We start from the raw sequence: 18,580 nt of genomic DNA on the forward strand, positions 1-18,580 counted from the left end.
TTAAATCAATGAGTTGGATCAGGCCATGTGGGAGGTGTGAATCCCAGCCATGTGAGGGGCTAGTCAAGTTGGGGGAGCTGATCCCCTGCATGTTGTACTCTCTGCACTAATTATCTGTTCTTGTCTAGCTGATGGCTCTTTACCAAACCCCTCTGTCTCCTCTCCCCTCACCCCCGTTTCCCAACCACCAATATTGTTCATATATCTGCTTTCCATACAATCATATGGAGGTAACATGGAAGCCCAAAACACTGATCCAAAGCGGTGCACCAGCAGACTAGCCAGTCCTTGGCCACCCAAATTGTATATGTCATTAACGCCTCATTTATATGCTGAAGTGAGTGACAGGAGAAGACTACAGCTTGAGTGGTACAAACACTTAGGCTATGTCTATGCTATGAGCAAGGGTTGGGACTCCCAGCTCATGTGCACATACGTGTCCTAGCTCTCATTGAGCCAGCATGCTAGCAATAGTAATGTAGCTATGGTAGTGTGGGCAGCGGTGAGCGGTGGCGCAAGCTAGCCATGTCAAGTGCAAACTGCCTGAACCCCTTTTGTTTGTAGTCTGTATAAGAGCTAGCACAAGTATGTGTATGTGAGCTGGGAATCACACCCCTAGCTCGTAGTATAGACATACTCATAGGTATATAATTGTATGTGTCAGTGGTCTCTGACATCCAACAATCCCTAAACCCCTCTGTCATTTCCACTGTGAAGTACCATTTAACATGTAGGACCAAATCCTGCTCACCTTGCTCATGCAAGTAGTCCTGTTGACCTCACTGAGACTACTCATGAGTAATTGGAGCAGGATTTGGCCCTTTGTGTATCCACAACCGATAGGGTTGCCGGTTTTGGGTGGACATATTCCTGGAGGTTCCATCACATGACATAATCTTTAATTAAATATTAATCATGGAATCCTAGGGTTAGATAACCCTTGCGGTCCCTTCTACTCTAATAACCCCCTGCCAAGATACAGGATTTGTTGTATCTAAACCATCTAAGATAGATGGCAATCCAACCTCCTTTTGAAAATTTCCAGGGAAGGATCTTCCACAACCTCCCTAGGCAGTCTGTTCCATTGTCCTATTGTTCTGACAGTTAAGAATTTTTTTCCTGAAATTTAATCTAAATCTGCTCTGCTGTAGTTTGAACCCATTGCCTCTTGTCTTGCCCTCTGTGGTAAGAGAACAATTTTCTCCATCTTCTTTATGGCAGCCTTTCACATAAGAGAAGACTGCTATCGTGTCCACCCCCAACCCTTAATATCCTCTTTTCCAACTAAACATACCCAGTTCCTTCAGCCTTTGCTCATATGACTTGCATTACATCCCTTTGATCATCTTTGTCACTCACTTCTGGATTCTTTCCGGTTTCTCCACATTCTTTCTTTACATTGGTGATCAAAATTGGACACAGCACTCCAGCTGACGCCTAACCAACACCAAGCAGAGCGGTACTATCACCTCCTGTGACTTGCCTCTGTTAATGCAACCTAAAATTGCACTTGCTTTTTTTGCAACAGCATCTCATTGCTGACTCATGTGGCGGTTGTGATTCACCATAACTCCCAGATCCTTCTTAGCAGTGCTGCTGCCAAGCCAGCTAACCCCCATTCTGTATTTGTGCCATTGTTTTTTCTTCCCTAAGTGTAGCACCTTACATTTGTATTTGTTGAATTTCATTTTGTTGTCTATAACCCAGTTCTCCAAGATCCCTCTGAATCGTAGCCCTATCCTCCAAAGTATTGGCAACCCTCCCCTTCTCCCCCGCCAGCTTTGTGCCATCTGCAAATTTGATCAGCATGCTCCCTGATCCTACATCCGGGTCATTAATAAAGATGTTAAACAACATCGGACCCAGAAGAGATCCCTGTGGAACCGCACTTGAGTTCTCCCTCCAATCCAACACCATTCCATTAATAGGTTTCAGAGTAGCAGGCGTGTTAGTCTGTATTCGCAAAAAGAAAAGGAGCACCTTAGAGACTAACAAATTTATTTGAGCATAAGATTTTGTGAGCTACAGTTCACTTCATCGGATGCATTCAGTGGAAAATATATTCATAGTTACTCTTTGTTTGCAGTTTAACCAATTATATATCCACTTTATTGGTAGTTCCGCTAAGCCCACATTTCTCCATTTTACTTATCAGAATGTCATGTGGGACTGTGTCAAAAGCCTGGTTGAAGTCCAGTAATATTATGTCCACTGCATTCCCACTATCCACCAAAGTTCTCTAACCTTTAATTCCTGGAGACTCCAGGACAATCCTGGAGGGCTGGCAACCCCAACAAACAAAGGGAGATTTGTGATTGTCTGGCATGTGTCACTTGGTTGCCTCTATCCCTTCATGCTTTTCTGTACACACATCCCAAGTGGTTGTTACTACAGCTTGACGTCTCTGACTTGGAGCAGGGAGTGCTTAAGGGACATAAGGGGCAATGTAGACCATTTTGAAATGTTAAGTGGACTTTGCTTCCTTTTTGTTCTGGAAGTACTGCAAGTCTGAGCTACTCCTAGGATCTACAGCACATACTCCTGCACATTGGTACCAAACTGGGTTCTGAGGAGCAAAGAGCATATAGTGAGCCTTTTCCCAGTACATATTGAAAATATTATGTGCAGACGGGAATATGGCATTGTAATTTAGACACTGTCATAATCAAATGGCAATATATGGTAATTCAATTAAACATACTTCTGAAAACTGAAAAATAACCTGACCTCCACAGTGCATGCACAAAAGTCCCCTGGGTTTTTTACTTTTTCCAGTTGTTTCTAGTTGTTTCTTTTAGTTCACTAATAGATGTTGGAATTGGATATTTATCAATGCATCTATGTAGACTGAAAGAATAAGTAAAATATGTGAAAGTTCAAGGAAAACTACAGTGCTGCAAGCATTAAAATGACAATCAAATTCTTCATATTTTACGAAGAGCTAGTGCTAAATAAAAATTATACCAGTACATCCAATAGAGTGCAGTACTGTACTTCAATCTATAAACAGTATAAAGCTCAAACAAGCCTATTGTGTTAGGTTTGAATTGCATGCTTCCTAGTGTGTGTGAGTGCTTCAGAAAAAAACCCAATACATTTCTCAAGAATCCTTTGCAATCTTAATTCTTTAACAAGATGTTGGTGAGTATAAGTTATGTAGTACTCTTACGGTTGAGATTTTTCTATTTAATTGACATCACAGTATTGTGTAGGCTGAAAAAAGTGTGAGATGAGACAAAATGTAAATATAGCCCAGTTCTATAGTTTATGATTAAAATTGTTAAAAATCTGTAATTTGAAGATGATTATTATTTTCTCTTGTAAATCAGTTAAAGATTTTCATAGGAAAAGTGTTATATAAGTGCTAAATATTAATATAAATGTGTGGAGGATCTTATATACTACGGTGAAAAAGTTGTGACTAATAACATGTGTGTTAGTATTAAACCATTCTTAAGCTGTGTATTACAAGAGCTGAAGTACAATTGGTACACTATGGGACAAAGGTATTTACATGCCTAAAGATGCAGACAGGCACCTAGTGGGAAATCAATGGAAGTTAGACAATTAGGCCCTTTTGAGAATCTGAGTAGATACCTGTCTGCATCTTGAGGAGCCTACATACCTTTGAAAATTTGAGCCCATATGCTTTTTGTATTAAGGTAACATTTAAGGTTCATTCCCATCCATACATTTGTACTGGTGTCTGTAAGCAAAAGAGAAAGTAGTGTGTGCAGGTCTGTGTTTACAAGTAATGTCACCTAGTATTTGGAGAGTCTAGTTTTCAACATTAATTGGCCTAAAATATTGGGGAGTATTTCTGTACAAATATCCTGATCTAAAGTTCAGTTTTTCAGCGGGGAGTAGGGGGGTTCACACATGCCTCATCCATTCTTTATTGTTAGCTCTCTGCTTTTTTATGAATTGACTCAGACCTTTGTGAAACATAAATCTTAGAGCACTTAGACCAAATTTCTGTATGAAAACGTAGGCATTTATTTGTGCTCTAAGTTAATATTAGCCTCATGAAATGTGCCAAAATAGTAATCGTATGGACTACAGCTCTCTGTTTAGAATATGTGCAGTACCATTGCAAACTTCTCCACAAGGGATATCTGGACCTTTTCAGCTTAAACAAATGTCTTCCAGGAAATCATTATCTACATTTTGTCAGACTTTCACCAATAACTATACCTAAACCTAACACATGACAGCTTATTTTTAGTTTATATAGAAATATGAGGTTTGTGTTTATATGACAAAAAGGATATTTATGTTTTCCATGAAGATACTGTTTATGTACATCACTTTAAACTGAGACTATGGCTATCTCATATTTGAGTGACTTGCACAATAGATTTATATTATATCCCTAATAAGAAATATGACAATCTCTGTTATATTAAGCAAGCAGATCAGATACACAGGTAAGCCATTTTTTTTGTGATTCACGACCAAGCTATTCAAATTTCAATTCAGTAAAAGAATCAACCACCTTGCAGTGCTTTTTCACAGGTAAATATGCTTAATTAGTTCAATATACTATTGATTATTGATTTACCATCTTTGAATGCCTGATCCAAATTCCATTACAGTAAAGGCAGATATTCCTTTGACTTCAAATTATTTTAAATCAGGCCCATAGTTCTTTGACTCTCCATGTTACAGAGCAATGCCATCAGCTAATTTAATTTTGTACAATTAAATCTGCAAATATAGCTTCCAGTATTTTGTAAGATTTCTACAAAAGGCATGGTAGGGGTGCATGACTATGAAAGGATAGTGAGCGAGTATCTTCATGCTAGTGCCTACCTCTGCTTCTGATTTGGACAAAATAGCCATCCCCTTAAACCTTACGTAAAGTCGTGGTTAATACAGTACAATGGTTTTGTGTTCACATAGTGAAATTGTCATTTCTTTAAATACAGATAATTGTCTAGACAGAAGCAGTATTGAAGCTACCTCCGACTAGCGCAGAATGTGACCTGAAAATGAAGCAACATATTGGCAATTTAATTAGTCAGGGATACGGAGCATTTTTCTGCTACCCCAAAAACAGAAGTGGGTCACAAGTGTTCCATCAACAACACTTTTCTAGGTATCATCCCTACTCTCAATCCTTCTGCAAGATACATTTGGGGACTTTTCTGCAATTGAAGAAACAAAGATTAAATTATTCCTGTTGACTTTCTCTGTTTAATATTCGTTAGTGGTATAAGCATCAGGTGTGAATTCCCTGGAGCCACAGGTTCAAATGCTGCAGGGGTGGACGTGGCTATTCATCTCTCTGAGATTGGTAAATGGAGTTTTATTAAGCTTAGTGTATGTGAGTCATTTGAAGAAGACCTTAAAACCCAAGATCCATTTTATGTAGATGCCAAAGACCCAAACCTGTGATCTTTTGTGTAAGGATAGATAGGTAGTCCTTTTGCCCTGGGCCAAAATTTCCTTACTTCCTCTGTTGTGTTACATGCTCAGCACAAGTTGGCTGTTGCCCTCAATGGTGTATAGCTGGAAGGCACTACAGTAGAACCTCAGAGTTACAAACACTAGAGTTACAAACTGACCGGTCAACCACACACCTCTTTGGAACTGGCAGTAGGCAATCAGGCAGCAGGGACGAAAAAAAAAAATAACCCAAACATAAACATAAACATAAACTATTAAACATAAACTATTAAAAATATAAAGGGAAAAATTTAAAAAAAAAGATTTGACAAGGTCAGGAAACTGTTTCTGTGCTTGTTTCATTTAAATTAAGATGGTTAAAAGTAGCATTTTTCTTTGGCATAGTAAAGTTTCAAAGCAGCATTAAGTCAATGTTCAGTTGTAAACTTTTGAAAGAACAGCCAGAATGTTTTGTTCAGAGTTACGGACATTTCAGAGTTACAAACAACCTCCATTCCCAAAGTGTTCGTAACTCTAAGGTTGTATTGTATATACACATGCAAAATACTACTATTGTTTCAGTTATATGAGTGCCTATTTTCATTTTCCAAGTGAACAAATGGGGATTTCCAATACAAATGTCATGGGATGGACAGAGGTATATGCTAGTTTTCAAGGGTCTATCTACCAAACTGCTCTTAAGATCCTCTTCAAGTTTTATCCATCAATGTTCTCTCTTCATCGTAAAATTACTGAAACATAAATAAAGGAGGATACAGAGATTTTCACTTGCCTCTCTTCCATGTTCTAAAGCTTATATTTTCTTTGTCATTTTTGAATCAATTTATCTGTCTTGATACCACAAGAATCAAAATAGGTCTTTGAGTCCTCTATGTTGGTGTAGAAAAGATTGGAGGCCCGATTCTCCACTTGTGTAACTCCCGTGGAATTTTTCCTGATTTAAACCAGTGTTGAGTGTAAAGAGAACCAAGCCCTGGCTGTGAGTCGGAAAGAGTTATTATATATGAAACAGCAATGCTAAGTATGTTCTATCGGTAACAAAGGGTTTGATGCTGCCATTGAATCAATCCCAAAGTAAGATACTACTCAACCTGAGTAAAATCAGCAGAATCTGAACCTAAATTAACCTCCTGAACAGCTTCCTGAATGAGAGGATAAATGAATAAAATGGATAATGAATAAAATATTTTTATAATATTTTTGTTTCTCAGATGATTCAGGCTTACGCTGAATTTTCCTGATAAGTTTTCCCCAGTTTATCCTTTACACTAGTGTACCAAGAGTCATCCATAGCAACCAGGATAAAAGACAGGGGATTTATAGCACATCTTGCAAGAAGTAGATGTTCCCTTTCTACTCCCCCAGGACCCACCCTGTTTTCTGATAAAAAAGTCTCCTCTGACTCTCCAGATGCTAAATATTAGGTTCTGTATTTTAGGTGATAGAAATTATTGCCACTTTCTGGGTCTGTGAAGATCACTTGACTGCTTGATATTACTGGTGGCCAAAACGTTGTTTTACAGATGTTTTGGTGAACCTATGTTTCCTTTATGGGAACGTAATCTGGAAGGATTTGGAGTCATTTTAATATCTGGTTGGACATGTAATTTTCTGGCCCATTTATCTGCCCATAGGTCTCCACATAAAGGTGTGTTTTGTTTGTGCTCTAACTAAAGATTTGACCTGTAGGAATTTGCTAGATATATGCTCTTGCTTCTGGTACTCTGGAAATCAGGTTTGCCACGGTGTGACTGTTTCCATATCATCTGGCAGACTCCATAGTCAGTGTACCTTGAGGAGTTTATAAAACAATGGTCTTAATAGTGAGACTGCCACCTAATACATAAGGGGACACAGCATGAAAATAGCATGGCGAAGTTAAGCAATGATGCACTCTGAATAATCTAGCAACTCTAGAAGACTAAATTAGTGCAATAGCTCATCAGCGAAAACATCCCTTTCTAATAAGGCTACTGCCTTGCTCTAGAACAGAGGTGGGCAAACTATGGCCCGCGGGCCACATCAGGCCTGCAGGACCATCCTGCCCGCCCTTGAGCTCCTGGCCGGGGAGGCTAGCCCCCGGCCCCTCCCCCACAGCTACACCGCCATGCGGGCAGTGGGGCTGCGAGGTCCTGCCGCTCTGAGCAGCATGGTAAGGGGGCAGTGGTGGTGGTGGGAGGTTGGGTAGGAGGTCCCGGGAGGGCAGTCAGGGGACAGAGAGCAGGGGGTGGTTGGATGGGGCGGAGGTTGGGGGAGATGGTCGGGGGGGAACGGGGTGGTTGGAAAGGCGCGGGAGTCCCGAGGGGCTTGTCAGGCGGCGGAGGTGTGGATAGGGGTTGGGACAGTCTGGAGACTGGTAGCAGGTGGGGTTGGATGGGGGTGGGGTCCCAGGGGGCCTGTCAGCGGGCAGAGATGTGCATAGGGGTTGGGGGGCTTGGATAGGTGTGGGAGACCCGGGGGGCCTCTCAGGGGGCGGGGGTGTGGATAGAGGTGAGGGCAGTCAGGGGACAGGGATAGGGAGCAGGGGGAGTTGGATGGGGGTTGGGTCCTGGGGGTGCACGGTTAGGGGCTGGGGCAGTCAGGGGACAAGGAGTGGTGGGGGGGGTGGATGGGGGCAGGCTGTTTGGGGGGCACAGCCTTCCCTACCCGGCCCTCCATACAGTTTCACACCCCAAAGTGGCTCTCGGGCCAAAAAGTTTGCCCGCTCCTACTCTAGAACTCAGAGGAACACATCTACTTGTGTTGAAATATTAAAGTTTTTTGATTGTTAATGACACCAGGATTTAATATCAGACACTCGTCTTAAACTCAATTTTCCTCTTACATATGTGAGAACTCATTGTTTATGTTGAAAAACAAGTTCTTGAACTTGACTTTTGCACTGACATGGCAGAATGTATATTCTATTATAGGATCACAACACCTACTTTGTCTCTTATTTACATTTGTTTTATACCAGAGGAACACCACTGATTTTACTCTTGATTTACTCTGGTGTAAGTGTGGGGAGAATCAAGTCTGTAGTATTTAGAGATGGAAAAGACCTATATGTTCACTCATTCCATCCCTCTGCAAGTTAGGCTATATTCCACCCATTACAGGAGGTACAATATCATATATTAAATTGATACTACATGTTAAAATACAGTTAGCCAAAGCTGAGAAATAAGATGTGTTCTATTGGTTAAAAATGAAGTCTTGGTAACATGTTGCTCATAATTTTGGTATATTGTTCTTAATATGAAGTCAGCTGTGCCAATTCAAAGAACCTGTTCTGAGTTTGTTTGGAAAATGCTTTAAAATGTATGTTTCTGATACTCAGTGGTATTTCATTAGCGGGTACATATTTATTCTGTTGACTAAAATTTGATGAAATTCTCTAGAGAATAAATGTTGGGCCATTTAATCAGCAGGAAAGGGAGCTATACGAACTTATACAAGCTGAGGATCTGGTTCAATATATTTTAGCCCACTAAAATGTGCTTGTGTCCATAACAATGTGTATTACATCATCCTCATTTGGCTTATTTTCTTGAAATTTCTGATCTATCTTTGTGTGTAGCTTAATTAAGAAAACAGGTTGAGATATTCATTATGAGCTTCATCTTTCAGTGAAATGATTTTTGCATATCATTACAGAGAAAGGAATGCAAATAGTCTGTGATTGTCCTTATTTAATTGTTATAGAACGTTTTATTGCATTCACAGCCAACTGTAGAGCTAATAAGACTGTAGGATTCACTTGATTTACATGCAGCTTAGACCTAAAATACGTAAATGTTGTAAAACTAGTAATGTGAGCGTTTCAGAATTTAGCTGGAACCTTGAAAGCTACGTAAATTGATAGAGGCCTGACATATGTTACTATGTCAAAATACATATAGATTTTTAAAAAATCATTTTAATATCATCAGTCATATTGCAGCAAGAAATGTAAATGTTCATGACATTACATATGGACTGCTCTGAAATGTTCTGACAATCTGCTACGTTTGAGTGATGTTTCAAGCCTGTCTTTTTTCTTTTCTTTTTTTTTTTTTTAACGAGTTTAAAAACACTGCTCATCTCTGTCATATGCTGTACAGGATGAAACATTTTCTTAGCAAGAATCAGACAGCCTGGGTGCTGCTGGAACACAGAGAATATGCCGCTGTCTGTTCAAAATGTAGCCTAATGAGCCAGACTAAATACAATGGACAATAGAGCTGTGGGAAAAGAAAGTGCTTTTGATGGATCTGTGTGGATCAACTGGAGCTTTAACCTCTAACTAGTTTTCATTTTTCATCTTTACAATTTCCATTTCCACTTTTTGTTGATATAAATTACATTTCAATGAATGGATCCTCCAGCCTATGTGATAGTTTTGTGTGCTCCGATAAGGAAACAGCAGGTTATGTTTGGTCTGGTTATTATCCTAGTAATCATTTTTTTGTTTTTTTTTTTCTCTTTCTTAGTCACGACCTATTCCCTCACACCTTACTTCAGCAGTAGCAGAGAGTATCCTGGCTTCAGCCTGTGAGAGTGAAAGCAGAAATGCTGCAAAAAGAATGCGGTTGGATAGACAGCAGGTACTGTTGTTTGGGGTCTACCACATCCATATTTATAATTAATGGAGTGAGAGTAATTTACATAGAGTATCACACAGAGGGGTGGTACATCTCTTATATTTACTGTTAGCAAAAATAATTAAATGTCTATAGATTTTATGTTTTAAATAAATACATGAAAATGCCTTGTGTAGGTATTTAGAAATGTGTTGAGCATATCTAGTGTGAATGGATGGATAAAGAGATTATCATACATCTGTGTGTAATAGTTGTGTACGTTATGTACTGTATGTGTGTATATTATATATACAAATAATATACATAATGTACAGTGCAGGCATAAAATATATATGTATATACAATTATATAATTATACTTTATATTATTTATATATGTATAATCTTCCTCTGTGTGTGAATTTATAAATATAATGAAGGGTGAAAAGACCTATTTGTTTTTAGTAGAAAGGTTACTGAGATATTTCCCAAACTACTGTACTATTAGTTGTCTTGTAAATCAGTCTTTTAAAATTCATATCAATATTTATCTTATTTTATTCTTACATTATTCAGTATCTAGTATACTGTATGTTAGAGTTGTAACTGTTTGCATTTTATTTGCTGGAAACATGCTTCCTTTCCAACTTAAAATCAAAGTGATATCCAGTCTTAAATTTTGCTTTTTTAATTGCTCCAGGATCATGGTGAATGTCGGACCTTTTTATTTCAGAAAATACATGTTTTTTATTTTATCTGATGATATTGTAAAGTAAAAGCCCAAAAACATCACAACTGTATTGAAACTTGACTTAAACTCATGGTTGATAAACTTTTTCTTTGCATACACTTTTCCAAAGGGATGGACGTTTTGCCTTTATCTACTTTCTGTAGCCTTCCTTCACAGCCTTTCTTGGAACAGTTGATGCTTAGGATTATCCTTTGAATGCTGATAGCTAAGAGTCTGGAAATGTATATTGCTATGTCTTTTTGCTGATATTTTGTCTTTTGTGACATTTCAATTAACGTTATGGATACACCTTAAGGTCTACTAGTTACAGGTATATAAAACATCTAATAAGTGCTGGTTAGTTTAGGGGCTGTTCTCATATAGATTTTGAAGTTTTTTATGTTCTGTCATTTGCTGTCTGGGAAGCAACAGAACCACAGAACAAATGTGCTTAGCTCAGAGAGAAGAGGGAAAATGTTATATTAACAGCAGTTACTTTGGTCGCATTGATAGTCTCCAAAGGGAGAGTTGTCCTGACCATTCCTCCCTGATCACAAAGATGGTGTCAGGCCAAATCAGGGTGACAAAGAGATTGACAGTGAAGAAAAATAGAACCCTTGGGATTCTCTCCAGAATGTGAAAGATTGACTTAAATAGAAACACTTCAAAACTATAGGAGGTAGCCTAACTGAGTACTATTAAGGCATTTTCTGGATTTGGATAATTCCTTTCACCTGCAGGTTTTGGTAACACTTACAGTAACTTCTTTCAGAGTAACAGCCATGTTAGTCTCTATTCGCAAAAAGAAAAGGAGTACCTGTGGCACCTTAGAGACTAACCAATTTATTTGAGAATAAGCTTTCGTGAGCTACAGCTCACTTCATCGGATGCAGTAAAAGTAACTTCTTTTAATTTTTACTTCTAAAATGCATAATCTGAAGCAATGAAAACTCCCAATTAATCTTTTTAATTAAAAAGTTCATGTTAAGATCACAAAGCTGCCTGCACAGAAGATATGTTGGATTCTTGATCCTTGCACCTTCCTCACTCTTTTTGGCAATAGGGGCTTGGGGCACTATGGAGACAATTGTAAGTAATTACAGCAACGTCATAACTATAATTTTCCATTCTAAAGTTTCACGGTGTGTTTCTGAAATACGTGGGCAGATTTACTTGAGTCTTACACCTGTTGACGCAAGCATAGGCTCTGGCAGAGATCCCAGTAGTGGAACCTGTAGGGGGATGAGGTTGCTGTGGTGAAAAACAACTATGTCATCAGTCATGCCAGGAGGACCCTAGCACAGCACAGAAATTGAGTAGTCCTGGCAGGAAGCTAAGAGTGTCTGATAAGCATGCTCATTCAGCAGCTCCCTTCAATGCATCAGGCCTTAGGAGCCTTGAATTAAAACTCTGCTCCACTTGTGCAAACCCAATGGAGCTCAGTACTGATACCACCACTTATCGTCCAAAGGAGTCCGACTGTCCTGCGAAGCAAGGTGTAATGAGCATCCCTGCTGCCAGCTCTTTTAGAATATAGCCTGTAAATCGTCTATGTATCTATATCTATATAGACCTATATATTATACATATAATATATAGGATGGGATTTTCAAAGGAGCCTCAGGGAGTTAGTCAACCAGATTCCATTGCAAACCAAAGGGAGTTAGGTACTTAACTCCCTTAGACTCCTAAGAAAATCTTAGCCATAGTTACAATATATAAATCCTGCTATGCAGAAAACTTGTATCCATCTATGCTGAAAACTGCCTGAGGCAGATATATTGCCTCTCAGAGTGAAGGGGTTGTGCAGTTGGTGATAAACCCTTTCAAGTTCTGCAGCATTCATTTCCCACTGCATGGACCCACCTCCACTTCCTTGCGTCTCCCCACATACTTTAGGGAGTCTACCACTGTTGATGCTAGAATTACAGAGTCCTTGCACTCCCTGAACACAAGGACTGGGATTGTGCCTGGCCCCTACACTTGGCATATGTCGTGGTGACTTCTTGACCTCTGTTCTCTCTGACCCTGATGTCCCCTCAGGCACAACGTGTCCCATAACAGGCTGTTGGAGTGTGTTACATACAGATCTCAAATAGGAGTTTGAGGCTTTAAAATATTTTACCTCCCAAGACAAGTATTTTAAAAATGATTTGGTAAATGGTGTTAATTTCAACAACAGTTTTGATGAATAATCAGCCTAACAACGGTTTGAGTCAATGAAAAGATCTAATGCAAAAGTCAAATCAAAGGTAACCCCAAATTGTTTTTAGTTGTTTAATGTTTATTAAAGACAAACAGAATTGTTGATGGTACTAATTACTTTCACTCCCAGTTATTAAAAGAGAAGGCAACAAATATAAAAGATAAAGCATTTGAGGTTAAGTGCTTTATTATATTATCCACATGTAACATTGTATCCACCAGGAAGAAAAAAAATCCCCAATAGTGCCTAAAAGGTACCGTAAAGATGCAAGCTCTCTTTGTGTACTCTTTTGTGTGACGGTGACAAATATTGCATTTTATGAGCAACTTCCTTGCTGTATTCTGACAAATACAATGATAAATTTGGCCCTGATCCAGAAGAGCACTCAAGCCTGTGCTTAACATGAAGTGTGGGAGAAGCCATTGTGACTACTTACATGCTTTGCTAGACTGAAGCTCTAATGCCCTCCATGTAAAAATCAAATTTTTGAAAATAAGGTAGTAAAAACTGGCCCTTAGGGAAGTAATCTATTTTCAAAATATGTGATTTATTAAAATCAGGCTCATAATGAGAAACTAACTTCAACCTTACCTATGGAGAGACCAGCATCTTTCCATAATGTTTGAATATGTAATATAAAGCATTGTCAGTTGTGTAGTTGTTTCCTGCAAGTAATACAAACGTGTTTACTAGGTCATGATAGCTTGGGCTATAATGCTTAGCTGTCTGACTGTGTTAGATGTTACCCAACTGTTCTTTTTAACTTGAATGTATCTAGATTACCTTGAGGTTAGGCTCAGGTGGTTGGCCTGAAACCTGAATAAGTGCAGAGGATTTACATATAAGATGAATATTATCTGACTTCAGAGTATTGTCACTTCAATTTGTGTTAGTCATCCAGGAGTTATTGTTTATATTTTGTAACTACATGGCTTTATCCCACCGTACACTGGTAACTGCTCCAAGAAAAAAAGATTATGGACAAGATGGTGGGGTCTAGCTGATCTGCCCGAAGCCCAGGTCAGGAGGTGGTGTGCAAAAGCGGTACAGACCTCACCTTTACACTACCTGGTCCTGCCTCATCTCCATTCGGGATCAGACCCCTGGCCTGGATTTTGGATGGAGTTGCTTCCAGCCTATGTTCTGCGGGCTTCTCTAATTTATGTTGACTGCAAATGGGCATAAGGGACCAAAACTACAGCTGAAAGTCAGTGAGGCCCTTTTTATCTTCTTCTTTTGCAGCAGGGAAGGAATATGGCATTATCAGATCCTCTGTGCCACTGAAGGATCATGTTTACCAATGGGGTGATCTTCCCTGAGTCAGTATTAAACTGGCTTACGGGCCCTATTGCACCTGTGGTGAAATCAGTGCAAAGTAGTTACACTGAGTTGTAGGGTCTAGCATGTTGTGAAATGGAGAGTTTTGAATGAAACTTAGCACAGACAGAATAAAAACACATTTGTATACATATATTGTATATGGTGAATAGGTACGTGGCAGTGACAATAGCTTTTATTGTATGCTTCATGTTAGGAACTTAGTTAGGATTAGGTTGATTAGACTGATCGGGAATAAACTGTGGAACAAATTGACTCCTCACTAAGCACACTGGCAATCTTCAGAGAAAGTGTGATGACTATGGCAGCATGAACTTTTGTGGGCATTTACCTCCTCACTGCAATGGTGCTGGAACAATTTTTCTAGTGGGGGTGCTGAAGGCGGAAGCCATGTATTTGGGTGGTTGTTACTACTTCAAGGCAGGGAGTGTGACTTCTCCTCTAGTTCCAGCACCTATGCCTCACTATGGAACCCCCTAAGGGGTTTCTGAGGGCAGGTGTCTGCTGTGGAATCCTGGGCCACGTAGCTGGAGTTTCAGCCATAGGCCTGGTAGCGCTGCTGTGTGATCTAAAATCTTAGCAATTTCTGACTTTGCATCATTTTAGCAGGTCAAGGGTTGGGCTCATGGTAGAGGTATGGCGTGGTCTTCACCACACCAGCCCACGCCTCCATAAAGGCCACCCAGGAGCAACTTTGGCATGTGGTTCCCAGTGAGAAAAGAGACCTAGGGTTTGGCCACAGGATCCTCTCCATCCAAAGCAGAGAGGGCTAACCAGATTTCTAGGAGCTGCCAGCAGGGAGCCTCAGGCCTCTGATGAATCTCCCAAAATATGGGGATGTTCTTGACTTTCAGGGAAGGGTGAGACTGGTTCTCTTTTCATCCGTGGAAGAATGAAAAAGAGATTTTTTTCCCTTCCTCTCTCTCTTGGTCACTAATTTGCACCGACCCTTCCTTTTTATAAGAGAGAGTGAGGAGAAGATTGATTTCAAACAGGAAAATAAGGAAATAGAACAATACTGGAAAAAATCATCTTTATTGTTCTTTGGACACAAACGTTGTACATAACATTATGCACCTTTTTTCTCTATTATATTTAGAATTAATTCTTACTGGTTTCCCACTTGCTTACGTTGTAGGTTTTATGTATAACAAAATACTGCTTGTTTTTATATGAGGCAAAAAGGTGAGAGGAAACTTGCCACCAAAAGAGTATCTGGGCTCAAGGTAGGGGAGCGGGGTGGGGGAAGGTGGAAAGAGAAAGACAGCAGATTAAAACAGCTCCTTCAGTATGTGAGCTCTAGTCTAACTTGTCACATGTATGTCTGGATGAGTGTGTGGGTCTCTTTCTATACAAATATCCATATTTGGCAAGATCTTCAACTGGTGTAAATTGATGTAGCTCAGCTGACTTCACTGGAGCTCCATTGATGTATATCAGATAAGGATCTGTCCCATTACACAAACATTATTATGTGTGTGAATAATATTCATACCTATTTCTGAAGATAGCAGACCAGATTGTCCCCTGGATTCAGGTTGCTGTGTGTCGCTCATGCAAAGTGACCTTCAAGTCAATGTACCCAGCCATAGGAAGGAGCACCTTAGCACAGGGGGATCTTGGGGTGTAGAACCAGCACAATGGTTTGGATTCAGTTTCCCACTCTGGGGTCGGCGTTAGTGTGTAAAGACAGGATACCATCAGATCTTTATCCATTATGCCAGAAGGCAGGTCCAGCACATAGACAGCCCAGGATCAGGGGAATACAAAGGTGTTTTAACTTCCCCTTTGCACCCCATTCATCCCCAAACTACACTGGGCGCTCCGTTGCCACACCCAAGGATTTAGCCCACTATAATAGTCACTACTTTTAATTTTCAACCTGATATTAGACCAGCAAGCATTCGTTATTTCATGAGAAATCATTTTGTCATTTTAGTTTCATTATGACTGAAGAGCTGTGATTTTTAAATTAGCCGACTTTTCGGAGAGTGCTGAGCTGAAATATTGTACAGAATATACAAATTAAGAAGTAGACTTTTATAGATTTCCTCTCTTTAAAAAAGTAAATATAAAGGGTACAGCTTCCTTTTGATTCCAGAGACCTGTTCTGAGTAATAAAAATGAGACCGCTTCCTAGCCAGCCACAGCTGATGTCATCATATATTCCCTGCACGGAAACACCATAATAATAATTGTCGTGCAAAAGCCAGAAGTCCAAATTAGTTGAGTTTGATTTAATTCAACTATTATTTATTATTGCCTGTAAGGCAAATGTGCAGTAGTACGATGAAACTGTCAGAATATGTGTATGTCTCCATATGTGCGTGGGAGACAATTTCTCTTCCAGTGAAGAAAGCAGTTATATTCAAATTTTCTTTAATTCTTGATATGGGATCATACATTTGAGATAGCTTAAAAACAACTCAGTGTTAATCTCTCCATATCTGTCTCTAGTTTCATTATTTCTTCAAGTACCAAAGGAGGATCTATTTATCTAAGTGTTAAATCTAGTTCTGATTTAGTCACAACAGTAACATGGTCTTTCACGTTACATTTCTGAACCCCGTGGAAATCATCAGTTTCTGAAATTAAAAAGAAAAGGAGTACTTGTGGCACCTTAGAGACTAAAGCTCATGCTCAAATAAATTGGTTAGTCTCTAAAGTGCCACAAGTACTCCTTTTCTTTTTGCGAATACAGACTAACACGGCTGTTACTCTGAAACCTGAAATTAAAAAATAACTTTGTTAATTATTCAGCCTTTTCATTGCATCTTGAGTATGGCAGGTTATTGTGTGCTTTATTGTAATGGTTACACACATTTTGAAAAAAGGAACCACCTTTCCATCCGAAAGAGCCCTATGACTTTACATAATGTGATTTGTAGCCACACAGATTACCGACTAGTAATGCTCCAAGGTACTAAAAGATAATATCCAGCACCCAGAGGAGGTATATGCTTGAAGATCCCAGGTCTACGCTGTACAGAGTAACATAAATGAAAGATAAATTGGCAAAGATGTGGAGACTTTAAAAAACTAACCTCTGCCCCCCTCTTCCTCTCCATTCCAGTTTTTGGCAAAATAGAAACAAATTTACAGATCTGAATGCTATAGAAGACGGTGGAGGGGTAAAAAATTTTGCTTCATTTAGTAATTTTAACAGTATTGCTTTTAGCTGCTAGAGGAGTAGAAGTAGATGACTATTAGGTTTCTGACAAAGCAATTATGGCCTAGACACATATGCTGGGAGCTGACCTGACATTTGCCTCTGGATAGTTGTCATAGCAGCAGCCTGAATAGAGCAGCTTGATACAAATGCATGCTGCAGAGTGGATGTAAGTTCTGCACTAATGCAATACATCTGAATGTTAATAAAAGTGCACACATACTGCCACTTAGCTGAAGCCACTGCTATTGTGTTTCATTCCATTTGTCTAATTCCTAAATGTTCACTTTTAAATCAATTCAGGTTTGCAAGTTTATGTTAATGATCTACCTTCAGCCAATTTGTGGCGCCTTCTCTCTAGGTGACTCAGTGGTAACAAGGGGGTTGATGCTCGGGGAAGACTTTTCAAGTACAGTTTTGTTAACAAAAGAGATGCCCAGCTGCTACAAACCAGGAGCAGCCAATATTGCTGTTAAGAAAGGAAGAAATTATCTGTGGACAAATTATAGATAATTGCAAACTGTTTTGGAAGAAACTAATTTATATGGCAATGCGGGAGTGGACCATTCCAGGACCACTGTATCAGGTTTTCAGCATGGAGAAGGAATTAAGGCCTCTAATCCTTTGTATTTGAGGACTGAGAGTTAGAATCTCAACTCTGTCTTTAATGCATGGGTTCTAAATTTTGACAGTGAGCAGTTATCTCCTGGATTACAGTTCAGACAGTAGGAAAAGAGGATGGGGGATATATAATTTTGTGTGTGTGTGTTTACTTTCCAGATAAATGTACACTGCAGCTCTTGAGAGGAAGGAAGAAACAAATTGCAGAGTTCCTTCATGCCTCTTTTTATTCTGTTGTTTATATTCTTAATTTCTGTATCAAGTGCAGACTTGGGCAACATTTGCTACAGAAAAAGCAAGCATGCAAACATACCTCCCAACAAAAGGCTAGATTTGTGCCTTTAAGGCAATGCTTATAGTAAAGGATGGTAGGAGGCTACAGTCCCCCAGCAAGAGCATGGGACATGTTCCGCCTCAGGAACTAACAATACCTACCAGAGCTCCTCAGCGTGCATGGGGAACAACAGCCCATTACAGGGTGCAGCTTTTCTCTACTTCCTCTGTGCAGGCTGGTGTGGAAGGAATAAGGCCTTGCCTCCTTCTGGCCCCCTTTGGAGCACCAAG

At 39.6% G+C, this 18,580-nt stretch overlaps 1 protein-coding gene across 5 annotated transcripts in view; it reads left to right on the forward strand.

Annotated features, from left to right (window-relative positions):
* Positions 1-18,580, forward strand: part of NOL4 (nucleolar protein 4) — a 256,811-nt gene that overhangs the window by 204,900 nt on the left and 33,331 nt on the right. For all 5 annotated transcript variants that reach the window (XM_048840572.2, XM_048840571.2, XM_048840573.2 and 2 more), the window contains one exon: positions 9,864-9,977. In XM_048840572.2, the coding sequence (XP_048696529.1) occupies positions 9,864-9,977 (114 nt within the window). The remainder of the gene's footprint in view (positions 1-9,863; positions 9,978-18,580) is intronic.

The sequence above is a fragment of the Caretta caretta genome, chromosome 2 (genome assembly GCF_965140235.1).
Source record: "Caretta caretta isolate rCarCar2 chromosome 2, rCarCar1.hap1, whole genome shotgun sequence".
In the NCBI taxonomy this organism is placed as follows: Eukaryota; Metazoa; Chordata; order Testudines; family Cheloniidae; genus Caretta; species Caretta caretta.